At 32.3% G+C, this 27691-nt stretch overlaps 2 protein-coding genes across 2 annotated transcripts; both read left to right on the top strand.

The window, feature by feature from the left end:
* Nucleotides 1-694: 694 nt before the first annotated feature.
* On the top strand, nt 695-11658 carry LOC128174041 (collectin-10-like). The gene is made up of 4 exons (XM_052839685.1): nt 695-998; nt 8903-8982; nt 10386-10473; nt 11411-11658. Exons 1-4 carry the CDS (start codon nt 695-697, stop codon nt 11656-11658), a joined length of 720 nt encoding a protein of 239 aa, XP_052695645.1.
* An 11574-nt stretch (nt 11659-23232) lies between these two features.
* Nucleotides 23233-26799, top strand: LOC128173762 (collectin-12-like). Its single transcript, XM_052839431.1, has 4 exons — nt 23233-23548; nt 24605-24678; nt 25632-25719; nt 26433-26799. Exons 1-4 carry the CDS (start codon nt 23248-23250, stop codon nt 26675-26677), a joined length of 708 nt encoding a protein of 235 aa, XP_052695391.1. The 5' UTR covers nt 23233-23247; the 3' UTR covers nt 26678-26799.
* Nucleotides 26800-27691: the final 892 nt, after the last annotated feature.

The following is a 27691-nucleotide window of genomic DNA, read 5'->3' on the forward strand; positions in this document are numbered from 1 at the left end:
TTGGCATTGCTATCGTTGTTTTTGGTCAGGGTTTGTATGAAAACCCGGCCAGACATGAACTGAATGATTTGCTAAATTCACAGATAGCGAACGTACATTTCTCAAATAGGTTTCCTTGTTACGAACTAGACCCAAAAACATCCTAATCTATGAAGAACTATAGATCCCTGTATTCAAAACATCACTAAACGTCTGCCATCCATTGATGATAATTAAATGCTAAATAATTGATAAATATTTCTTGTATTCATTTTTGTACAAGGGTCATATATATATTTGCACCAATTGTTATCTTATTACAAATACATGTAGTGATGATTAATAGAAATTTTCCGTGATTTTTTTACGCAACCTCGCTCGTGTCAAAACTCAGTTTATATCGCATTAATAACGAAAATTTCATTTCGAACCACCTGTCAATGATTGTTTTGTGAAAAAAGAATGGAAATTTGTTATGTTGTCATTAACAAAAAAATTAAAGAGTGTAATAATGATTAGATAGACTACATTTTTGTCATTGACAGGGTAATTATGATCTTAAGAATTCCTTCAGATGTTACAACATCATTTAGAAGCTTAAAAGGATTTCACTCGCATTGATTTTTCTGTTACCTTGTGATATATCTCGAAATTTTTGGTTTTGTATGTTTAATCTTAGCATTAGAATCATAAAAATTGACACACGTTGAAGAAAATGTTGCAAACAACATCCTGTTTTCTCGTTCTTTTATTGTCTACGGTCAATGGTCAGCAACAGAGACAAGTTCTGTATTCTAGACTGGTGGACGAGGTGACTGACTACTCTTTATCTGTGCTCTATGGGAGAGAAGAGCATTTTCCCCATTGTGCAGAACTGTGTTTTGAGGATGACTACTGCATGGAGTTCCTTTACAGCGAAACAAGTAGACAGTGCATTGGACTTCATTATTTTAAAAAGAGAAACTACTCTTACAAGAATGTTGTCCCGCTTTCTACCCGAATGCTACACTTTAAAAGAGGTAAATTGTAATTTAGGTGCATGGTATTTGAATACCAGAAATCTGAAAGTTTTTACAGTAGTCAAATTTTTAGCAAATTTGTGCATGTTCTGCATTTGCATTTATTTTCATAAAAATTAATCAACAGTAGAAAAAAAATGTTAATAAAAATTTTGCCGAAGGCTGATCTCTACTCTTTCTTATATTAACACGTTCCGTTAATAGTACTCATTTGAAAACCCTGTTTATATTACTAGGTAATTACCCACTGTAGCCTGCGTGGGGAGAGGAGCTTAACAAACAATCGATATCTTTGATTGACCGACAGCATATTGTTCATCTTAAATCATTTTTTTTATATAAAATAGAAAGATTATTACTAGTTAAACACGTTTAGACGTTTATTTTCACATTTTTAAACTGATTAAAACCAAAAATAAAGGGGGGACGTAAGTCAAAAGTCGGAAGTGTTCTGAAAGTTATTGCTACCATCTCAAAATGGATATCAATCTATTCACAAAAGTAGTATCACCACAATCGTTAGATTTGTTGGTTAAAATCAAAATCCAACCAACGAGCTCGAGATCAACTTGATTATCTTGTTGCAGTATTTCTAGAGGCGGCGGTAATATACGATAATCGAAGGTTACCGAACATTGTGTTTGTCAATATTTGTGACATTGAATATTTGAGTGCTTTTTAATTTTAGCGCCGATGAAAATTCGCAAAAATTTAACATTTGAAAATTAATCTATAACTTGATGACTAAGATTCGATAAAATTAATCGGCAAAAAACATTCTAGATGCCATTATACGGAAGTCTGTTTTCTTAAATAGGGACACTTCAGCAATACAATGGGTATTTTAAAATTATAATTACTTTTCAATTCTTTATAATTTGATATTCATTATTTGCCATTTATACAAAGGTAGACGGTAAGATATGATTGATACATGGTTTGCAGCAGACCTAATCAGGTTTATACGTGGTTAGTAAATTCCATATGGGACGAGAGCGTATAAACCACATAAAGTCCACTAAAGTAAACAGCATATGTAAATGCCACTTTGTGTGGTCCTCTTAATTGACAGTCACGTTTCACTAGATATGTGGTGTTATTTTCCCGAATAAATTTCATAAACTATTTTCAATACAAGGACATATCTTTATTTGGTTTAAAAATTCAAATAATGAATGATAAATAAATTATACTATCTAGTAGAAAAACGATGAAGTTTTGTATAGAGTTCCTCTGGTATTAGAATAAACATCAAGGAAATAATCTCAGGTTGAAACTTGTATGTCCTTCGGTTAAGATTATGCGTATTTATAAATTCATTATATAGATTTCTTTAAAACATCAGCACTTTTTAATAATCGAAACATTATCTTTATTCAAATTGTGTTAATGATCTTATCTTTAATAAACCAGTTTAGATACTAGTAGCTCCAAATGTCAAACACATCGAACTTGTAAACACTTTAAACACTTTACCAAAAAAATAGACTAGTACGCATTCATTAAAAGAAATAATTTGCTGGATCAATGCAAGCATACTGAATTTATTTAATGGAATGGTACTTATTTGTAGATATTACTTCGTTTATTGATAAAATGCATTCTCTCATGTTAAAAAAAATGATTGATCCGCCTCTATCTACGCATAGCATGCGTAAAAATTTAAATTTGCAAATGAATGTGACATCACATCGACAAGTGCGTGATGATCATTCAGTTGCTTATATTTAACGTTGTTGGACTTTGACTACAAAGTTGCACACGTAGGAAACTTTTAATGTATTTTAATACCTTTGTACAGATAACCGCGAATTACCTCATATTCTTAGGACGACTTTAGGTCGTGATTTGGATTTCCCTCTAGTTATCGAGTTATGAATTACAATAATTTCCGTAAGAAATGGAGGGACAATGTTTGCAAAAACTTGAAAGTATAACGATATCATTTTTGTCTAATCAATAAAATTAATTACAAACATCAGAGAAACTTTATTAATTGCTTATTACTTAAAATCACATAATTGGCTTGTTATACTTCATACTTACTTTCCTGAACGCTGGAAGCACATCATAGTCTTACAATCAATATATTATTTTTCACCACATGAATCTAATATCATTTGTGTATCTTTTTAGGACAAGTTTGTGGTTTCTTAAAATACTAATAACACCAACATATACAATGTACACATACATGTATACAATCCTTTTCTATTTAAGAGAATTTGATCTGTAAAATCTATATACAAAACAAAATAAATTGTTTGGTGCCATTATGTCTTTTGTTTTCTGGGTTTTAATGTTTTCAACCGGTAATTAAATTTTGTTTTAATTGTTTTTAAGTTTTTGTATGCGGAATATGCTTTGATGACAAGGGATTCCCTTTTTTAGGTGGGTGTTAATCCATTCCGATTTTTTATAATAAACATGTTTGGCCATATACCCTCTACTTAAATATTTTAACTTTTTAATTGTCCTCCTTTAATTTAATGCATTCGATGGTTGTTTGATATGTCATGTGTATTTTAACACAGCCCTAAAAACGCCTACGCGTTGAACAATTTCGTGAATGAAAATGCTCTTGACTATCTTTATTCAATACTTTTCAAACGGTATATACTTGAGCTTCAACTCCACATAGTTTTAAGCTTATCATCTTTCAGTTTAATAGAACCTGTCGCTGGCCACTGTTGTTAAAATTGTTGGTGAGGGAATGAATTAATATAGACCTTATATAGAAGTTTGCACAAAGCTCGGTCATTCGGTTATACATATGTTTACTAAATTGGGAAGTTAATGGGTTTAATAAAGTACCTTATGAAACAGTTAGATGATGGAAAGAAATTTTTGACTGGCACACAGTCCGTCAAAGATTCAGCAAAATCTGGCCAACCTGTGACTGTAACAAGAAAGGCAAACGTCTTAAAAGTCAGAAAAATGTAAAATATAATGGTGATCACGATTCACGACAATGCCAAAGCTATTGGTATATTGTTACTGCGAGCGCATTTTACTTCGAATTGAACTTTGAAAGTTGACAAGACTAAAGATAGATACGAGTACAAACCGCTAATCAATTGCTTAAAAGGTTTCCCAAAGACATTTACTAAATATCGTTACTAGTGAGAAACATGGAATCATTATTTTGAACAAGAAACAACATTTGGTAACAAAAAATGGCTTATAAAACACAATAGAAGGCCTTTATTTACAAAAAGAACCAGAAACACAAAAAGGTTCGTTATTGCATAGTCTACTCATGTGATGGTGCAACCGTACAAATTCCGGTGCCGAAAAGTCTTATAGATCGGTATTACCGATATGTTATACAATTAAGCACGCCCTGTGTAAGGATTTAGGCATGTTCTTCTACTTCATGATTATGCATTATTACATGCATCTGAGCTTTGCGCGGGTATGATAAGGCAACTCACAGCGATCAAATTCCTATGATCGATATGACGTCACAATAAGCAGCATGATGTCATATTTTACTCAGAAACATGTCGACTTTAACTTTATCTCTGGTTTATATTATAAAAATTACAGACATAAAATATCACTAGAAACTCTTCTAACTGAATATATCTTCGATTTCTCTCTATTACGTATAATTATCCTTGATGACGTCACAAGCATGTTTAAAAGAGAAGATCATGTCGGGAGCCAAATTATCAGAATGCAGTGTAAACAATGCCAAAATAAGACTTATTTTATACAGATACCCAAGATTTAGATGAGTGTCAGTTCGAATATAATCAGGATAATTCAGGCATGGATATTTTGTTAAATCAGCGAGTGTTATAAGGTAAGCGGATCGACATTTATATGGCTTGACCAGCCTTTCCTCTGTCAGTGTGTACAAAAAATTGCAAAAGTGTAACACTACCCTGGATATTAGGAAAGATGATTTTGGTAAATATCAACGGTATATGACCCAAGCTACATGAAAAGTGCTGCTAGAATTCTGTGCTTTGTTGTTTTAAACGAAAAATACGTAGTATTTTCAATGAAATTTTAGAAGTTGAGAGGGTTTCCGATAAATGTTTCCAATATTAATTTTATGCGATGTACAATAGGATTCTAGCAGTAATACTAAAAAACATGAACTAATTTCCAATCGAATTATTGTAGAAACCATACAAATGAACTTCGGGGTAGTGTTACACTTTTTGATTTTTTGTTAAGGTAAAAAAGTGATCTATTTTTAACTGTCACGTGATACCATGGCACGGCAGCTTCAAAGATTGAGTCGATTCCGAAGTAGAAAATTAATATCTTGGTGAACTCTTTCACTTGGTATTAATATCCAGCGCTGTTTTCATAAAAATAAACATTATTTAAATTGATCATAATTTTGACGGTCATTAAACTATGAGTTGCCTAAACCTACCCGCGTGAAAGCAATTTTTGAGGTCGGAGAAGGTTACCGTTTTGCAACTCTTACCATACTTTTCAGATTTACCCTCATTTGACTGTTACTTTTTCCAAAAGTTCTTATTTAGTCGTTGCTTTTTTCTTAAGCAGCAATCAATGCCTCAGAGGTCTACCAAAATCAGCGTACCGTAACGCATTCCAGTAATGGAGATTAAAATTACGTAGCCCTCCTATACAAACAAAATGGCTAAAATTCTAATTTTTTTTAGCTTACCTGAGCTGAAAGCGCAAGTGAGCTTTTCTAATCAAAATTTGTCCGTTGTCTGACGTCGTTGGCGTTGGCTTTGGCGGCGTTGTTGTAAAGTGTTCACACTTTCATCTTCTTCTCCAGAACCACTGGGCAAATTTCAACCAAACTTGGCTCAAAGCATCACTGGGTGAAAGTGATTCAAGTTTGTTCAAATGAAGGGTCACACCCTCTTTAAAGGGGAGATAATTGAGAAAAATTGAAAATTTGTGGGTATTTTTCAAAAATCTTCTCTAAAACTGTCAAGCCTGAAAAGCTGTAACTTGTATGGAAGTATCCTCAGGTAGTGTAGATTCAATTGTGTTCAAATCATGGTCCCCAGGGGTAGGGCAGGGCCACAATGGGGGAATGGGTTTTTAATTAAGAATATATTCAGATCTTCTCAAAAACTATTAGGCCAGAAAAGCTCAAACTTGTGTGGAGGCATCCTCAGGTAGTGTAGATTCAAGTTTGTTCAAATCACGACCCCGGGGGTTGGGTGGGGCCACAATGGGGGAATGGTATTTTACATAGGAATGTATAGAGAAAATCTTTTGAAATCTTCTTCTCAAAAACTAATTGGCCAGGAAATCCTAAATTTGAGTGGAAACATTGTCAGGTAGTGTAAATTCAAATTTGTTCAAACCATGGTCCTCAGGGAAAGGGCGGGGCTACAATGGGGGAATGTTTTTTCCAAGGAATATATAGAGAAATTCTTTAAAAATCTTATTCTCAAAAACAATGAGGCCAAGAAAGCTCAAATTTTAGTGGAAGCATTATTAGATAGTGTAGATTCAGGTTTCTTCAAATCATGGTCCCCAGGAGTAGGGCGGGGTCACAATGGGGAAATGGATTTTAACATAGGAATATTTAGAGAAATTCTTTAAAAATCTTCTTCTCAAAAACAATTAGACCAGAAAAACATAAACTTGTCTGGAGGCATCCTCGGGTAGTGTAGATTCAAGTTTGTTCAAATCATGGTCCCCGGGGGTTGGGTTGGGCTACAATGGGGGAATCAAGTTTTACATAGGAATATATAGAGAAAAATATTTTTAAAAAATCTTCTTTTAAAACCTATTAGGCCAGGAAAGCTCCAATTTGAGTGGAAGCATTGTCAGGTAGTGTTTAATCAAGTTTGTTCAAATCATGGTCCCCAGGGGTGGGGCGGGGTCCCAATGGGGAAATGGATTTTTACATACGAATTTATAGAGAAAATCTTTAAAAATCTTCTTCTCAAAAATAATGAGGCCAAGAAAGCTCAAATTTGAGTGAAAGGATCCTCAGATAGTGTAAATTCAAGTTTGTTCAAATCATGGCCCCTCGGGGAAGGGCTGGGCCACAATAAGGGGTAAATTTTTCCATAGGAATATATAGAGAAAATGTTTAAAAAATCTTCTTTTCAAAACTTTTAGGCGGGGAAAGCTCAGATTGGTGTAGTAGCATCCTCAAATACTTTAGATTCCAGTTTGTTCAAATCGTAGTCCCTGGTCCCTTGCAATTTCACTGTGTTAAGTCAACACAACAGTCATAGAAGCATGTTTCGCATTTTACTTCTGATTCTCATGTACCTAACATATGGGGCCTACATATTGCATATTAATTTCAACAAGAGACAGCCCTCTAACTTTTGATAATCATTAAAATTTATTTCATGAATTTAAGCAACACTCATAAGCCTTCAAGTACAGCAATTCTCAATTTTACAAAACTATTGACGGGTACTTTATCCGAAACTGTCCCTTGCTACCCTAGAGAAAAGTGGGGCCACAAAATGGGAGAGGGTTATATAGGAATAGAGAAAAATCTTACATTTACAGGTACAACAACAAAAGGGACTTGGTATTTACCAAAAACATATGTGGATCAAAATTGGCAGATTTTTAATTTTTTTAGCGAGATCTACTGTTCTTAGTCAAGATATTTTGATTTTGATATTGTAATGTTAATTTGATCAGAGTTGAGGCAATTGTTGCTCAGGTTAGTGATGTGGCCCCTGGGCCTCTTGTTTAATTAGCTTCCACTGTTGGATCGATATAACAGTAAAACATTAAACTTACAATTACATACTACTCTCATTATCAGAGAAAACATCGTAAAAACATAAACTAATCAGCGAAGTTTGGAGTTTAAACCGAGATATTAAAATATTTGTTCGTTCCACTTAGTAAAGATACGTGGTCCACTTTTACATTTATTGCTGAAATATAATGTAAGTACTCTGCGACGTCAAACATCAACATTTTTTGTTGCTATGCTTACGTTTCTTTACAAGCAGTTGAAATGTGTATTCGTGTAAACGTACACGAAACTTGTGCCACAAGGTGTTTAAGTTTATTAATCCTGGGACCTGGAAAAATCCTAAGCGGTTTTAAAGTAAATGAAATTGACAAAATCGCTTAGAAATGCATTTTGTGAATTAGTAGTCTAACAGCATTGAAACTATTCCGACGAGTAAAAAACACCCGACCGATCGAAATGGAAGTCAAAATGCTGAACGACACAATTTCGTAAGACGGACGTTAGACAACAAATGACACAGGGTAAGTTCGGAGTCAACAGATCGTTTATAGTTAGAAAATATCCGAAAAAACAAAACTAGAAATGTATATTAAATGTGCACTAAGACTACATGTTTAAAGAATTTTTTCCCATGACATTTTCGAGATAAAAAAAACATGAATGTCGTGATCGTAAACGAGGTGCAGGGTATAGCAACAACGTAAAGACTAAAAATTTTCGACGTCGCACATTTCGCCGACTGGCAAAACCTGTTGTTACAAATTATTAATTTTCTCAATAAAAAATAAAGTATAGATTTGAACCTTTATGTAATGTGGTCCAAAGGGTCATTAAATAAAACATAGAAGTCAAATGGAATTTAAGTTATGTGCTCTGTGAACGCAAGTTTGGGACATCATTGGTCAATCATTTTTTTGTTATAGCACTACAGACGTTCGAAAAAAATGTTATGAGGCTTCCATTTTTATCTTTGTGATTCTTGTTAAATTTGAAGGTTATTAGCTTGTTTTTTTGTTTGTTTGTTTTTTTTTTTTCTTTTTCTTTTTTCTGCACACGGAGTTTTAGCATCCTCTTCATTTATTGTTATTTTGCACCCGCGATAAAAGGTTAATAGTTGAAAGTAAAAGAAAGTCGTGATATGGATGTAAAAATCAAATTTAGAAAAAAAAGCATGGCACAATCTAAGCGATCCCAGTCAATATCGCAGATTCATTTATTACAGAGTTTAACTGGATAGAGCATTCTGGGCACTTTTATTACTATGGAGGTAAAGACAATAAACTCACATGGCCAAAGGCAAAGGTAACGTATGAATATTGTCAACATTACAGGATAGATTTATGTTCTTCAGTCATTCGAATGTTAACGTAAAAGTTTAAAACTTTGATTAAATTGCTACATGTTTATCTCAACATTCGATCAATTTTCTTTCAGTTAACATCATTTATCTATCTTATGATATGCAAAGAGTATTTTTTTTAAACGCAAGTCTTATAATGTCCACATAAGGTGATTTATGATATAACTGTAAATGAGAAAATATTGACTCATACGTATTTAAATGCAAACGCATGTGCTTATACATTGGCGCGAATTAATTAAACCAACACAGCCATTTTAAGCGAAACAAAATATTTTTAGATATAATTGTGTGTTCGCTCAAGCACGTAAACACATAGACTTTGACTTCTAACTCATGTAAACAAGTAACAAAATAAACTGTTAATAGAGACAATAAAAATGTTTTGTTTCAGTATTCATTTGTTAAGAGAGAGAAAAAAACGTCTTTTGTCGGCGATGTTGTGTTGTCGATAAATAAGTTTGAGTTATCTGACGTTGATCTTATTGCGACTGTTATAAAACTAGAGGAATACCTAAACTCAAAGGTGGGGGAAATTGAATGCCACCAGTGGACACATGTATAAGTTTCGTTCATCATGAGCAAATAGTATTTAAACATTGTCTTCAATGAACAGCAGTTTGTTCGTTTAAATATTTCATAAAAACACACAGAGGTATAGTTTCATTTTATATCAACCAATTAAAGCAACAAATTAATGAATCATGTATTGCCAGTGTGGACGATTGCCACGCTCCATCGCATTTTCATCTGCAGGCACTAAAAAGATGTGTGCAGGAGAGACACCAATTTCGGAGGTGCTATGGATAGGTACCTATTAGCAATATTAATAAAATTAAATCTGTCAAACCATTATATTGAATTGGCAGAACTTACTCGATTAACTGTATAGTTTAGTTGAACGATGGTTAAACATGAAGATTCGACTTTCCAAAATAACAGAAGAGCAAAGATCCTATAATTAAAAGTGGCTGAGACATCAATAAAATGAACATATATGGAAAACCATTGGCACATTCTAACTTTTAGCGCTGAGGGGAAATTGTGACAAACGTGTAGATCATTGTAGTGCGACCTATTTTCTCGTTTTAAAGTATTTTTGTATGAGTGTCTTATTAAAGAAAATATCATAACTATATACGTGAGTTTCTCATTGACAAATCAATAAAAATAGTTTTAAGTTTTTAAAATATGTACGGTTTCATACTGCGTTCTATTAAGATGACTCTTTATTTAAATTCGAAGAAAATAATTCCAACTATATCGTGATCAAATATTTGCCATTGTTGATAGACAGAGTAATTTTTTTTACGAAAAATTCATATAATTTACATGTACTTTATAGTTTGAATGCAAGAAAATGGGTGCACACTTGGTGGAAATTGAAGGCAAAGAAGAATCTGATTGGCTAGCGTCTGAATTTATCATGAGAGGTTGGTGGCAACACAGTTTGTAAATATCACACATTTTGAAAAACATTTATGGACAAATACAACACGCTTTGAAAATATATCTTTAAAATTAGTTGACAGTATGATTATCTTTACACTATACATTGAGAATAGGGGGCACCCAAAGATATAGTCGCACTATTAGTAAGTTTGATTGATTACAAGAAAAACAGTGGACCCTTCTTCCTGTGCATATTACATTTAACAAGCGTGTTCAAACGCAAATAGTATAAATACAGATAAATTCGAAATTTAAGAAAGTGATATACAAAAAGCTGCAAAAACTACATTTTTACTCTTAGTATGTTTCAAACTTTGCACGTTTCTAAACATAAACATTAACCTACATTTTATTTTCAGACCAAATATATATGTAAATCGTGTTACTGTAATGTTTTGCTAATACACACAGACCAATGTTTTGAATTTTAAAAAATCGTTCTTTAATAAATAAACGTGATGCATAAATATTTGAAAGCTAAAATTAAGCTCAAAGAACATCTTATGGCTGAGTGATGCTGTTCATTTCTATCCTGTTAATTAAAATACCTCAAGTGGTTTTAATTGTGTAAACGTAAACTGTATATCTATACAAGCTTATATTATAACTCTGAGAAACTGACCATCAAATTATCTAGCAATCCTATTTTTGGTCCTGTTTATATACTATATACTATAGCTGGGTTAAAAAGATTTTTGTCTTATCTAAAAGTATTCAAAATATAAATTATTTTGACAAAAACCTGCAAATTTAGTTTTGAAAGCTAGTTAATATCGAATATATCAGCGCGTGGATAAAAACAGAAAGTGCATTTAGTTGGTCCCAATATTAAATACACTATATATTTTACATAGTCCAATGTCATGAAACATTTTACCTTTGTTTTGCATAAATAAAATACAATTGGTTTAATTTCAGACGATTGTTCTCCTCACATGAACGAGACATGTACAGCTTGGACAGGAGGACACGATCGTTCCACTGAGGGCCAATACATGAGGGTCCATTCGAACACGTCTCTTGAGTTTACTAACTGGAATCCATCCGAACCAAGCTTTGGTAATTGGAGTGACTGCATTGATATTTTACGTAATGGAAAATGGAACGACAGACACTGCTGGTTTTTGAATTCGTTTATTTGTGAGAGAAATAGTGTTCACATTTAGATCATTATCCGTATGGGAAATTTGTTTTCGTTAATTCCTCCGGGTAAAACAGATTAAATGTCAAAGAAGACATTTGGTTGTTTTCACCTACATCGATGTCACTTCTACTTCTTTGTCAGGTATAACTCGTCAGAATTACTCCAGACGTACATTTTGTCGACGCCATTCTGCAACTTTTATCATGATCAACTACTGTACATCAGTTGTTCGTTAATTGTTAAATAATATGTTAAAGAATGTATATAATGGAATATTTGTCTACAGTTAACATATTACTTGTTTTAGTTATGCTTTATAAAATACTCGTCACAAATGCTTTTTTTTTTAAATAATTATAAAAACATGAAAATTGAAAAAATGTAATTAATGCTTTATCACTTATTTTTTTTTAAAATAACTTCTTGATTATGAGGTCAAGCGTTGGTCTATGAATGTTGAGTTTTATCAACCAACTTTTATTCTGAAGATACTAAATGGAAGACTTTATAAAAACATCTTTAGAGGGATTTAATTGAATCAATGAGTGAATCAAATGATACAGCCACCACATGTTTGGTGTGCATAATCAAATCAATCGAGTGTATAATTACTAAGCTGTTTACGTACCGAGCGCAGTGATGTATGGATTGATCTTGGTGTTTTTTTTTGTATTGATGTATGTTAATTTGTGATTAATATTTAATCCTAGCACCCCTTTCAAACAGAATATTTATTACAAAATTGACAAGCATGATCTCTAACATTCGTTTGATTTGGACTCACTAGGATTTTTTAAAGATATTTTTCTTACGATTTGCCTGTTTGTGTTCTCGAAGAATTGCATGAGTCTACGTATTTTTAAAGTCTGCATAATAAATGGAAAACCAGAAATTTCAGCTTGCATATCAGTATCAACTAGTAATACAAATGCAATGAACAAAATAAATATTTTGACATTTATATTGCTTTTCTTAATTAACCTTTTTTATGGCATGATCAGGACTTATCGGAAAAACCAGCGTTTAAAACAAACGTCAGCCATTTCGGCATATGAAGAAAATAACATTTCTTAATTCAAACTTTCAATTTTCAGTCCTTATTAATATTCTTTGTTTCACAAGTAAACAATGATTGTTCCACTGCTTTATCAATTATAACTTCTATTAATAGCAATCTTTTCAGAATTTTGTTTTTATCACATGCAAGTAATTGTAAATATACGGTCATTCTCTACGAGAATGATTTTACACGTGTTGTTATTAGAAATGAACGGTTTAATCCAGGTGTTCTTACGTTAAAAATGGGCTAAAATGGAATTAATTGAACCGAATTTACTTGCAAGTTTGCTAAAGATCAATTTCATTTAGTATAGGTAAAAAAAAACTGCTAGTTCATAAATAAATCATTTAGTTTCAGAAAGTAAGTTATGCAATGTATACTTAGATGGACAGATTATACATAGAGGTATAATTAAACGTCCTCACGCACGCAATCGTTATTATGTTACATTGTCAAACATGCAATAATAATACCCAATTTTATTTGTGTTCTATCTTTTTTTGTAAGAGTAATATTCCGTTGAAAAGTTGTCTCGATACACATCTATTATTCATTTGTTATTCATAAGCAGTGATGGTTAATAGTCTTTTAAACGACAAAATAGTATTTATATGCACCAATTATTTAAGTTAATTATCTTGTTCGATTTTGTCCTCTCTATTTCTGTGAATGATAGTTCGCTGAAAACTGTGACAAATATTTTATCATTTTAACTAACTTTTGACAAATTGTATGGATGAATTAAACAGTTAATGTTGAAAACATTCATACTTTGGTCTATTTTGTATCAATCAGTTTTTTACAACAAAGGACGCGTGTCACAAAATATCGCATGGCTAAGATCTGTCCTAAAACCTAAATATCTTAGAAGATACCACGTTAGCTGCTTCAAAAAATGTCATATTTTACAATTATCTTAAGATCTGTCTTTATCTTACGACAATTAAAAACATATTGTAAGTCAAAATTTACTTGTCGGAAGCTTATATTTTACTTTAACAGACACTGCGAAACCTGTTGCGTTTGCCTCTCCAGAACACCTATAAGTACGGTACAAGTAGTGCTGCAAAGTAGATGCAGTTCGTTCTGTGCAAAGAACGTATGAATTGGTGACATTTAGTGCCAATATTGCAGGAGGCAGTTTTATACATCACAAAAAATGGGGGCGGTTCAGTTAAAGTTTTCCTTTCCCTTGCCATTCCAGCACCAAGTACGTGCCCTTATGCAAATGTTAATACGGAAATGAGTTCAATTGAATGTACAGTTAATGATGACAATGCTCGAATGTCTCGTGAAATCCTTCTTCATCTGCAAACATCATTCTTCCTGAATGCATATATATTGATTCTCATAACTATTTAATGGATCTTAATATATGTTAGTTTGCATTCATTCATGACACTTTATTATGTAGAAAGGTCCAGAGTTCTTTCTAGGACAATACTAGAGTTAAGTTGTGTCTTTTAATTTATTGTTGTTTTGATTTGATTATTTTGTTCGTCTATCGGTTAGTGGATTTCTCTCCACAATATCTTTGGTTTATAGTTAAGTCTATGTCACGAGTTTAAAGAGCGTGGACTTTGTTAAAGTTTACAGACGTTTTTGACAATTACATCACTTCTTAGTAAGTTAATTTATAAACACTAATATTATTATCATTTCTGATATTTTTACTAAATGTCAAATCACTATTTAATCACATTTATAATTCTTTTGCCTTTCTTCATAGAATGGAGAGTGAAATAGAGGCTTTTGAAATTATGAGAACATAACTGAAGTCTTCCTATATGTGTTTTAATTGAAACTCTTTTTTATGATAGTTTAATAGTTGAATAAATAACTATATAATGCACATAAACTTGGTTCAACTTGTACACGGGGCTTTTTCCCATAGAATAGTATGTGTATATTTATGCATAGAATATCATAATAAGTTATTTGCATTATATGATTATGACAATGATTTTATGACTCAAATGAAAGTAAATGTAACTGGATATAAAGGTGATACGATATAAAGTGCAGTTTACTTATATAAGTTATCCCCCTTTATAAAGTTAAATTACTTCATCATATATTTATTTTAAATCAATATGTATACTCTGTAACTACTTAAAATTTATGTTTTATGTCCTATATTTTTATTTGTTATATTGTTATTACAGGGTCAAATTCTTCTCTGTTGTATATAAGTGGTGACAATAAATTAAAAGTCCCCTTAACAAACCCCAACAGGAGTATTGATTCTTATTTGTATGTCAAATGATAAACTGTTACAACTGAGAAACTTCTTTTTTCAATTATTATACATTATTAGAATTAGAATCTTAAAGTTTATTGTGTATGACCTGAAATTAAAAAGTGGAACGGAAATCGCTATGCTCTTTGTAAAAACAGAAACCAACACCAACCTAAGTTTCTCCTCGCTAAAAGTTCACAAATTGATGTTTTCGAACAAAACTGAAGCTAATTAGATTCTTTAAATTCTATTTTATTTCATCTTAGTTCATCTTAGCTGTTAAAGCATGAACACATACGCATCCTTATAATAACTAACATCAAACGATAAACGGAATCAAACGATAACCCCCACAATTGTTGGTATACCAAGCCCAATGAAAAAATACATATGGACAAACCATTTTCAGAAGGCGGGCGGGGATGATTATGTTACAATTAATATAATGTGGGCTGACACAAGCAAGGTTTGTGTCAAATAAACTAACAATTTTCATTAATACAAGTCAATACACAGCCAAGAACTAAGTATACTTTTGCAATGACCTTCAACTTGCCCAATTATCATAGGTACAAATCGTGAAACACCATCTGGTCAAAAACAATCTTATTGAGAAATAAGAACTTCTAATGTTTCTACGTAGAAAAAGGATACAAATCGGACTCAAATTTTGAACTTTTCGTGTCAGTGACATTGACCTTGCCCAAATCAACTTAGGTCAAGATTATGAAACACCCTCACATAATAAGCAGCCTTTGTGTGAAAAAAGAAATCTCAATGTTTCTCAAAACGGAAGATACGGACAAGACACGATTTTTGCACTTTTCCTGTCTGTGACAATGACCTTACTCTTATGACCTTGGATTAATGCCATGACACACTCCTATATTAAAAACAATCTTCTTGCGCAGTAAAAACTTCCAATGTTGATCCGTAAGAAAGATATAGAGCGGATACGAATTTTGCACTTATCCTGCCAGTAGCCTTGATCTTGCCCAAAAGACCTTAAATCAAGGTCTTTACACACCCTCTAGTCATATGTCATTTTTGTGTGAAGTAAGAACTTTCAAATTTATCTATAAGAACGATTTGGAGTGGGCAATAATTTTCCATTTTTCCTGCCAGTTACCTTGCCCAGAATACCTTTTGTCAAAACAACGACAAATTCCGGGGGTCATATGCAATCCGAGTATGAGTGAGAACTTCCAATGTTTCGCCATAAGAATGAATGGACCGGACGCGAATTTTGCAAAGAAAGACGGACGGGTGGACATACGAATGGAAGGACAAGGTAATTATTACATATCCTCATCCTTAACTTCGTTTAATTTTAAATTAGCTATGCAGAAATGTTTAAGTAAGCATGGTAAAGTGGAACTTAAGAACTGTCGTCAGATTTTTATTATTCAGGTCAGTTTGGGAAACGGAAGTAGAAGATCTGAAAAAAATCAGAAGTAAAGAATATTGCCATTATTAAGATACGTCATATGATAGATCTTACAATAGCTTTGTGAAACACGTCCCTGGATTTCTTCTCGTAACTTGTGGCATTGATATTTTCAACAACCATTTTCCTATTCCAAAAATTATGGATGTATCATATACCCGATATATAATAATATTGAAACAGAAGGTGGTTTATTTACGTGTTACAATTGTATGTGTTACAAGCTTTTCTTTTAAAAAGATTGGTGAGCTAGCGCCGTAGCCACCCTTTAACACAGAGGCAGATTTCTTAAACATTGGTCTAAATTCCTGAATTGATTAATTAACAATAAGAAGGCACAGTAGTGTACTGGACTAGTGCTGGAGTGGGGTCTCAATTAAGAATTGTGAATCAAGAATGAGCTTCACATCAGCAATGGCATAGCTGTGCCTCAATCAATTTGTTTCAATTTCGAGGTGAAAATTTTCAAGAACCATTGATACTGTTGTGTAGCAATCGTATCTTCTCGGGCCTTTCCGGCAAGCTCGAAAAACATACCCGAGGTTGTTTTCCGCTAATGTTTCAATGTAACAAAACACCTACTTACCTTAATACAGTTGATTATAAACTTCTGACTTTTTCAATATTTGGTGGCATGTCATTTAGCTTTAAGAACAGCATTTAATCTGTTTGGTAAGGATTCATATAAACCCTGTATGTATGCTGGGGTAAGGGAGGTCCAGATATGCAGGACCTCATCAACAAGTTCCTGTTTTATTTTAATAGCGTGTTGCTCTTTTGCAAGATTAATTTTTATTAATCTCTATACATTTTCTATGAGGTTTAGGTCTTGGGATTGGGATGGCCAGTCTAAGCAAGGGAAATCATTTTCTTCTTTCCAGGCTTTAGCCCTAGCTGACATGTGGGCGGGACAATTGTCGTCCTGGAACACCCAGGGGTTGTAACACAAAGTATTTGGCAACAACTTGCCACAGATTATTGTCATACAGCGTAATGTACTTATCTGTGTTTAAATTTCCATCTATTGGTGTTAGTAAGCCTACTCCTGAGTAACAGATACAGCCCCAAAATGACACAGATAGACGAACTCCGCCATTTCGGACCGAACGTAAACCAAGGCATTCCGGTCTCCATTTTCATCGGCCTTTCTCCAGACATAAACTTTATGATCAGTTCCTAAAACAACCTGAGTTTCGTCGGAAAATATAACTGTTTTCCAATTTTGATCCACAGACCAGTTTTTGTGATCACGACACCATTTAACACGCTTTACTCTGTTCACTTTTGAGATTGTTAGAGTCTTCGCAACTCTTCGGCGTTTATATTTCCAAAAATGTAATCTGTCCTGAACAGTTCGTGTTGACAAAGGGTTAGGTATAGATTTATTCAATTCTGAAGTTAAATCACTCAGACCTTTTCTACGGTCCTTCAAAACCAACCTGTTCAAGACTCGATCTGACTGATCACTCGTAAGATTTGGTCTTCCGCTTCGAGCGTTTTTGCTACATGTTGTCGGACAGCAAATCTCTTCAAAAACTTAGAAACTGTAGAACGATCATATCCGGTAATTTCGGCAATCTCAGAATTATTTCTACCTTCTTTATGAAGACGCACAATCTGTTCCCATAGGACTGGTGACATTTCACGGCGATTTGAAGTCATGTTTGTTTACGTCTCCTTCTGTATCTAAAAATAGCCCCACGCGCCATCGGGAAATCCAAAATGACTTATACACACTCTATTTTCTACCCTCCAAATATAACCGGGGAACGATGTATAATTAAAAGAGAGATATGAGAATTTTGTTCAAAAGACAATTTTATTATTTCGTCAGCATTACGTTAACGTGAAATACTTATGGCATTATACTGTATATTTATCGTCTGAATGCGAAATGTATGCCACTCAATAAAACCAAAGAAATTAAATGAGCAAACTATAACACAAATGCTGTGTTTTCCGCGAAGAATCAATGTTGCACAACCACGTAAATGCGTCTGCTCCCCACTTTTTTATACACACTAGAGCGTGTGGATAATGCCGTGTTGTAATTTTTAGACGGGGTCACGTGACCCCGTCTATTGGTTTACTGTTAGCCGAAGTCTCAAACCGGATGGCACACGTAGAACACATGAATGGAGTCTAAGCGTAAGAAAATAGTGCAGAAACTTTTCAGGCATTTCTGTAAATATTTATTATAAAAACACGCATTAAATCGTTTTAAGTCCTCTATGTGTAAACCAAATTCTATAACGAAAATAAACAAATAGCTTTATTGATCAAAATATTCTTGCTCGGGTTCAATAGTTGTAGTGTTTTGTGGAATGGAGTTACGTAACTGAATGCACAACGCCGTCAAAGATTCAGTTGGTTGACGAGCTCATAAAATCAATAGAAGAGGTTGAAGGTTGAATCGAAAGTAAAGTTCCAAAACGCAATGTGCCATTTAAGAAAAGTTATGAATTTTAATACCGAACTTCATGCGCGAGCCGAGGTTAAAATCTGGACGGGTTATACACAGATGTCCTACATATAAAATAGGTGTTTCATTGGCTTCCAGTCATCACGCCTTATGACTGCTGTTCATGTCTTAAGAAATTTTGTACATAGAAAATAAAAAAAAAGTCTGAATTCGCCTTCTCGTCCATTGACTCTTTAGTTAATTAAACTGAATTTAAATTTTGAACAATTCATTGTAAGTAAAATCTATATAGATTATACATTTTGGGTGACCAAAAGATCAATTGATATATACAATCTGATCGATTGAAGATCAAATTTATATGTTAATCTTCATGTTGTCCAACTTAGTTGGAATATACAATCATGTAATTTGTTTTAATGTTATGAGACATTTTCTATACTTTATAACAGACAAAACCAGTCATATTCATGATTTAAAAGAAATCTTCATCAATATCTTTATGCCTCTCATCAGAAACTCAGCTGATCTTTCTCCCATTGAGAAATATCTCGCAACAATATTAGACTTATGAATTCAGAGATAATGCATGGTTGTTATGTTTTAAATTTTTAATTTATCGTGTGGTAGTACATGTAAATGAATAGGACTTATCTCAATTTTTAAGAAGAAAAAAGTTCAAGTTTTTATCGTAGTTTTATAATCCGATTTACAAATCCTTTATTGAACCTCTTCGAAAAATTTGAAATGGGGGGCGGGGCGAAAAATGCATAATACCACACATAGTCCATTTGTTATTAAAGGAAAGTGGAGGTGGTGTCGGTTATTGAAATTTCATTCAAATTATATACCTTTTCTGTACTTTGTTCCAGTACACTTGAAAACATTTTTCCATTTGGATACGTTTCAAGATTCGAACAGTTAAGAACAATAAAAGCTGTCTTTGTTAACCTTCAAATAAAAATCATGCCCTTAAAAATATGGGAGTATATCATTCATGTGTGTCCAAAAGATTTGCTAGCCCGACTCGCCCGTCCCATCCATAAGGAAATGGTCACCATACAATACAGAATGCATAGTTTTCATAGGAAATTAATGTAATCGTACAAATAAACATTTAAAAAGTTTGCATCTCGACGTATGAGGGAATTGTCATTTTAAAACTGGGATTTTCAATTTCATATTCTTATCAATATTCTTTGGTATACAACTAAACAATGATTGATACATTGTTTCCTCGAGTGTAGCATCCATTTAAAAAGATCTTTTCAGATTTTTGTGTTTCACCATATAAAGTTTATGACAATTTACGACCAGTTGAGTAAAATGATGCCAAAATCAATTGATACCTTTGTCAAAAAACGGACCAAAATGGAGTAAATTTGAAATGATTTCACTTGCAAATTTGTTAAAGATTAAATTTTAAATATAATGGCTCATAGAAAACGGTTAACGCATTTGTGTGAGTAAAATTACGTTGTTTTTTATGCATCTATTATTTTTCGATCATTTATATGCAGATAATGTAACAGTCTTTTATACGACAATGAATATTTAAAATTCCATCACGATATTAACTGGTACCAATGATCGAGGCCCATATTCTTGTCCGTTTTTGTTTCCATCATTTCTGTGAATAATAATGTGTTGAAAAACCTTTACCAATATTTAACATTTTAACTCAGTTTTAATAGACTTTATGGATAAAACAAACAGCAAATGTTTGAAACATTAATATTATGGTTCAGTTTGTAGCATTTTTAAGCAAAGGATCTTTTTCACAGAGAGAACCATCTTTTGACTAAGATCTATATAAAGACCAGAATTTGTTGAAAGATATTACAATAGCTGTTTCTCAAAACGGTAATATATTATGATTATCTTAAGATCGGTCGTATTTTGTAATATCCAGATACATATCTCGATAGCTCGAAGTCCAAGAAACCGAGCAAAATGCTCGAGGGATAAACATTTCGAGTTTTCAAGAGTTTGGAATTTACCGGGTTGACCGACGGGTTTTTAATTTAGTATTACCGGACGTTCAGAAAACGATATATTTTAGTGAATACTTAAATTTACTGATCTGAATGGTTTAAAAAACTAAATACTAGGGACAAACTATTTAAAAGTTATATTTTTTTTATTCATCATAACAGGACTAGATTGCTGAGTACTGATGCATTGCGAGACAACTTGTCGTGAAATAAATAACTGCTGTACACGTCCTTCGCCAGATTAATAGAGCTATTTTTTCTGTAAGATATTAATTGTCCAGCAATAATAGTCATGATGACGATTATGCTGATACGCATAATTTTTGCTTCTTTCTTATTCATTAAGTTTTGACTTTGACTTAAAATTATTGTCTGGTCTCATAATCATTATCTCAAAGTAACTGGATCTCCATTACAAAATATGACGTCATAAGCTTCAAAATGACGCATTAAAGTAGGTCATTGAAGGCTATCATGCAGTTTTTTAGCGAAGAAAAATAAATGTCATAGATTAACGGAAAATTATAAATGAATATTTTGTTTAACATTATTATTAGTAGAATGCTACCTAAATAGTCTTGTTTTCATATTGTTATAAGTATACATCGTATAAAGAGGCAACCTTGGTTTTTATAAAATATCGTATATCTTGAAGCTGAGTACCTATAAATAAATCACTTAATTGCAAGGGCATACATGAACACATACCTGATCCTGACAAACTTTTACATGTGAATTTGAAATATGCCTTGCTGCATAAAAACTTCTAAGATCCTTGTAAAATCTTACAAACTAATTATCTTTTTAATGAAACTAACCCTGTGACCTTCAAAATTATTCAACATATGCATTAAATTACGGTTTCTACTAACAAATAATCTTATCGTAAACATAACGCACCGTTTTTCAAAATTTACGATACAACATCAAGTTATTTTATAATTCAGTTGTAAGTTTTGACATGATTATGCCCTTGCAATATTGAATCTTTTAAATGACCCCAAAACCACAAATACATCTGCTTGTACTATGCGACTGCCATATCACGTGACCACCATGAACATAAAATATTGTACTGTTTTATATATCTTTTAAAAATATACTGCATTTGAGTGACTGTTATTGTTTTTAAAAAGGACATGCCAGTTAAACTAAAGCATACGTGTTTTCATCACAAAAATTTGCCGATATTTTTATTAGCCGCCTTAACTGTACTGCGTAATTATTTTGTATAGCAAAGAATTGTCAAGTCAAAACTTATATAGCTTTTTAAAGGCATTATCTTTACTTGAAATTGACTGCAAGGTTACAGATACATTTTCATTCCATGAAAGACTAAAACGTCATATCAAAATATTATCAAAACTGTAAATTTCGATAAAAATACGTCTGTTTACGATAAAAATATGTCTGTTAACGAGTATTTATAAAACCAAAGAAAAGCGATTTTGGTTCAAACCTACGGATATTACACACATTTTATTTTAAAACAAAGTATTGTTTTTTCACTCATTCTTTTGACGCTTTCATTAAGTTATGTTTTGCATGTAAATTATTTGATATCCTTTTGACTATAAGGCAGTGATCAGCAGTTTTGGCAGGTAAAACAAAACAAAGCATACTACGAAAGAATTAATGGAATAAAACTGCAACGCTGATTGTAAAAGGAGTGATGTTTTATCGATAATATATGAACTTTTACTTTTTTTCTACTTTTTTTTTTGTTTTGTCATGTGCAATTTTACTTGTAATATTTATCATAATAGATATATTTAGGTGAGACATACTGCCTTTAGATATTTTTTAAAGTATTGTGTTAAAAAGCTGAGGACACACAAAAATCAATGGGTTTTTTTTCTTGGAATAAATACGAACAGCCTATTTATCTATTTCAAATAGAGTGTCTCATGTCCAAAAAAAAATCAGCTAGCAACCCATGTTTCTTATATCATTCGGATTTGTAGGACAAAATTCATCCTAATTCCTGACATATCTAACAAATTGGTACAAAGACCATTTCCCAAAATTTAAACCTTATTTTTTTTTTTTAGAATTTAACCATTTCAGCTTAATGTCTTATGTTTTTGAATAATATTTCATCTAAACATAAAAAAATTAAATGTAAACTCTATTATTTCTACGAGTGTTGCGTCATGTTTGAGTTTGCATTATTGATATCTGAATCCGAAAATAAATAAATAATTTGTTTTGATAGAGTCCAACTCAAAATTAGAATAAAACATGCTTCATGTTAGAATGAAAAGAAATACCGCTGAATTTCTACTTTATGCATTATATGTATGAAATCGAACGTTATCTTTTTTATGGTCCCCTTTCATGAGAAAGCAATCAATACTTTTATCAATTTGCTCGATGCTTAAATATAGAAAATATCCTTGATGCACGGTTATTTCATTTCAAATATTGAAGTGTATGCACAGTTAGGACCATGCTGAGAACATCGTCTTGGTTTGTTGCTGCTCTCCTATTTTCTGTCCATTGTCTGCAAAGACAGTTTTGGTATTCCAGATTGTACAAAGAAGTGACCAACTCATCCCTAGCCATCCTTTATGGAGAAGATTGCAGTCTTGTTCATTGTGCAGGACTTTGTTCTGGAGACGACTATTGTATGGAGTTCCTTTACAGCGAAACAAGTAGACACTGTATTGGACTTCACTGTGTAAAGAAGGACAATTACTTGTATCAGTGTATGGGCCCGGAATCTTCAGACATGTTACGTTATGAGAAAGGTAACTTGTCATGTTTGAATTAAAAAACATTCAGATGATAACCTATTATTTTAGTGGGATTTTGGTTTTTTTAGATTCGTAACCACACGCAAGACCTTAAGCTTCAACCGAGAATATCCTGTAAAACATTCAGAATTATTGTTTTCAAATTCAAGTTTTAAGTACGCTATAAGTATTAAATATTCTTTTGAAAAATTAAACAGACTATTTATTTTAATTTTTAGTTTGAAAAGAAATGTCAAATTTTTTTGGGAATTTTGTCACAGGTCTTGTTTTCAGTAATTCCAGTTTAATGTAAATTTCACTTTAGATATTTTTTCATATGTTTGTGGTGTTTGTAATTTATATGAAAGACAATATGAGAATTATAGCAAAGGATAGATACTAAAACATTCAAGAATCGATTATTGTCGTATTTGTGCTATGTTTAATATTTCTTTTAAGTAAGACTAAAATAAAGTAAGTCTAACATTATTGATGCAATTAGCATTTTTTTTAGTGTTACAGTACCATCAGACCAAACCTAACAAAGAGTAAACCCCAACTAAACTGAGTGTTTACTTTTTGAGGTTTATTTGGAGTTTACTATGGATTTTTCTTTTGAACATTTGGGTCCACTCTGAGTTTACTTTGGATTTACTCGTTGTTTACTTTGGGTTTACTTGGACATTGCTTTTGAGGTCAACTATACGCACTGAGGTGTGAAGAAGACCTCTCTTTTATCTTAACAGCTTACTGCCCTGTAATTCCTGGCTCTGGTTTACTTTCTGTTAGGGGGGGGTCTGATCAGTACTGTATGAATCTATGTAAAAGAAACCATAAAAATAAAAATGCATAACCGTATATCAACAAAGGAAAAATATTTATCATTGCAAATTTTTGGATAAAGTGAACACGACAATCTTTTGAGTGCTTTTCAGTCTTTTTTCAGTGCACTTAAAAAAGATAAGATTAATGTCCTAAGATTTAATACGTTTTTTTAATTTTCTTCATAGTTCTATTTATTAGATTACATTTAGTCTGTTTTAGCTATTTTTATGGCATTGTTTCTTACAGAGTTTAACTGGGTAGAGTATTTGGGTCACTATTATTTCTATGGAGAGGAGAAATTCTCATGGGTAGACGCCAAGGTATCATCCTTAGTTAAGCATTGAATGTTTTTTTTATATGTCCTGTAACACACCAAGAGTTGCAGACAAATTGAATATCGCGTGTAAGGGCGGTATGATAATTTGTTAAATGAAAAAAAAAGTTAATGTTCAATTGCTTTCGTTTACACTCATTTTAAAGATAAATGAAAAACTCAATAGTATGCACGGGGTCAAAATTAGATTCGTTCTTAACTTTAAATAGTTTTCTGCAATGATCGCTTTTTTAATAGTCCGTATGAATTATGATAAGCTTTCATTGTTCATATTTACAGCCTTCTATGATTGTTCTTAAGTTTCATTAATGGTACATGTACAATAACAGTAGAAAAAAGAAAATTAGCGTCTATGTCGATCAGCATGTTACATGTATTTAAGGTTAATGAGTCCATACATGTTAAGGTACACTCGGTGCTTAGAAGCCCGATTACAACTTTTTTTAAGTCCTTGATCTTTAATTGTACCGAAAGTATTGATATATCTTGATGTATCACACGCGCTCTTAACGTCAAAATATAGACCAATACAAAAAAGACGTAAATAAATTTAATCGTATGCTATTTGAACTTTGGAAAGTTTAGGCTTTATAAACCGCTACGTGAAAGCCTCTTTTAAATAGAAGAGAGAATATTTACATGTACATTTATAAACGGACAATCTGATTCAAATATCTTAATTATAGTTTGTTAACATTACGATACCAATCGAAGTTTGTAAGAGACAGAAGTCGAACTTTTAAATAGTCTATATCAAAATATTTATAAACAACGATAGTTTAAGAAAGTGAACTCAATATAAATCATATTTCATACAGTTTTCTTACAAAAATGACCACTAACATCCATCCCTCTAAATATTAATGATAATATCAAAACATGAATTTCGTAAATCAGGAAAAGTAACTCTTTTTTAATCTTTTTTTTATTTACAAACAGCTGGAATGCCAGAAAAAATGTGCACACTTGGTTGAAATTGAAACGAAAGAGAAATCCGATTGGCTTATGACTAAATTTCTTTTGAAAGGTAAATTGTCTTCGTGTTACATAGAACATATTTCGTTTAGTTAATACTTAAATAGAGTGTAGACTGTAATATCATTATAGGGTTGAATATCATATGTAAGCTTTTTAGTAGATAGAACAACTCGTTTATAACCAATTCTTCCGAAGTACCATTTTCGCCAGTGCAGTGTTACGTCACTTTATCAGCACATAAAATAATAAATAATATAATGACGTTACAGTGCACTGGCGAAAATGGTAATTGGTAAGAATTGATCCTAACTCAGTATTGAATACCTCAACAATTCGAATTTAACGTACTGTGAAAATTAATGACCAACAAGTCTAAATAATTTTATATCAACTACAAATCCTCTGTCTTTCTCTATCAAACGGAGATTATTCCAATCAACGTTTAATCATGAACGTTTCTGAGTGAGCTGAATATCACCAAGGAATTATTAAAAAGGATTCTTTTTTCTCATTCATTCCCTTCTTCGTAAAGTAATAAAATAAAATATCCACAATTCTCTGAAAAAAATCTAGGAAAATTTTTATCCTTAAGCACTGAATTAATTTATTAGTACCTTGTGGCCAGAAAAACTGATTATGACACTATAAGCGTATATGATTTTATTGTGTTTGGCTTTATACTGTATCAAAACTTTATTTTACACATATTGTTGTGTCCAATATTGATTATACATTAATTGAAATCATTTTTTTCATTTCTAGAAGATTGCGGTTATATTTTTAAAACGTGTACAGCTTGGACTGGACTAAACGATCGTCACATTGAAGGTCACTACGTGTGGGACCATTCGAACACGTCCATGGTCTTTACCAACTGGTACAAGTTCGTGCCAAGCAAGGGTGATGCACGGGACTGCGTCGATATTCTGAGGAATGGTGAATGGAACGACAGACCATGCTCGTTTTTAAACGCATTTATTTGTGAGAAAAGTATTCGGCTATATTAGGTAAAATGGTGCGTGGAACCGCTCGTACAGAACAATGTGCTTCTCTAATGGACTAGATATAAGCCCAACATAGATTTCTTTATTCATGTTTTAAATCATGCTCTTTTTTTTTTCGACCAATGGATTTGTGAAAAATTACCTAATTAATTTGAAAACATGCTTTCACAGCTGTCTACATTGAGGTTACAATGTATATTCGTAATTTAAAAAAAGTATTGGTATTTATCGTATGTTGTTAAAATGCTTGAATTCTGTATTAAAGCTTAACTGCAGTCATCAAATTATTTTGTTTTAAGCATTCTTCAGTGGCTTCAGAGGTATATCGAAGGCTCTATAAATTTACGGCCGGCTGTTTTCCAAACAAGTCACCTTGCAGAGTTCATAAATTTATTCACAGCGAATTGGCATTTTACAAACGATAGTTAATAGCCGTACAAAAAACAAAGTAACAAACTGTGTTTTTTTTTTATCAGAGGTTTCTCAAAAACTAAACTTTAAAAAGTTTTAAAAAAGTTCAACTTTGAATTCAATGTTGCTTAATGAGTGAACACTAGGAAACATGTCAACTTAACCTAAAATTAGTAGCAGAACAATATTATATCCCATTTCATTTACTTTTGTTTGGTTTAATCATTGCGTTCCAAAATTTTATAGATACACTGCGAGATGAATTTACAAATAATCTGGAATAAGGAATATCATAATTTCTCAAGGAAACAATCTTCAATAATTATGGATGGGAATAATGCAATTTTTTTTTATAAAAACCAAAACTATATATATCATCAAATTACAACTTTTTTTTATGAAATAGGATATCGATATGTATATGAGGATATGAATAGTGATTGGTCAGTGATCAAGTTTGTTATTGTCCAGAGGACTTAATGCTACAATAATTTAGAACCCGTATTAAAATCCTAATATACAATTAAAGGGATACTTGATTTCTATATTTACATTTGTGTTAAGTTAAAACAACAAAGTACAGTACCGATCAGACCCAACCTAACA

The sequence above is a fragment of the Crassostrea angulata genome, chromosome 2 (assembly GCF_025612915.1).
Source record: "Crassostrea angulata isolate pt1a10 chromosome 2, ASM2561291v2, whole genome shotgun sequence".
NCBI classification, from domain to species: Eukaryota; Metazoa; Mollusca; class Bivalvia; order Ostreida; family Ostreidae; genus Magallana; species Magallana angulata.

What these genes read in the sequence shown, in the direction of transcription:
- LOC128174041 (XM_052839685.1), top strand. Translation starts at nt 695, where the DNA reads ATGTTGCAAACAACATCCTGTTTTCTCGTTCTTTTATTGTCTACGGTC. An exon ending in AATGCTACACTTTAAAAGAG is followed by an intron (nt 999 to 8,902) that starts GTAAATTGTAAT and finishes CATTTATTACAG; the next exon opens with AGTTTAACTGGATAGAGCAT. An exon ending in GTCTGAATTTATCATGAGAG is followed by an intron (nt 10,474 to 11,410) that starts GTTGGTGGCAAC and finishes GTTTAATTTCAG; the next exon opens with ACGATTGTTCTCCTCACATG.
- LOC128173762 (XM_052839431.1), top strand. Translation starts at nt 23,248, where the DNA reads ATGCTGAGAACATCGTCTTGGTTTGTTGCTGCTCTCCTATTTTCTGTC. An exon ending in TCTCATGGGTAGACGCCAAG is followed by an intron (nt 24,679 to 25,631) that starts GTATCATCCTTA and finishes ATTTACAAACAG; the next exon opens with CTGGAATGCCAGAAAAAATG. An exon ending in GACTAAATTTCTTTTGAAAG is followed by an intron (nt 25,720 to 26,432) that starts GTAAATTGTCTT and finishes TTTCATTTCTAG; the next exon opens with AAGATTGCGGTTATATTTTT.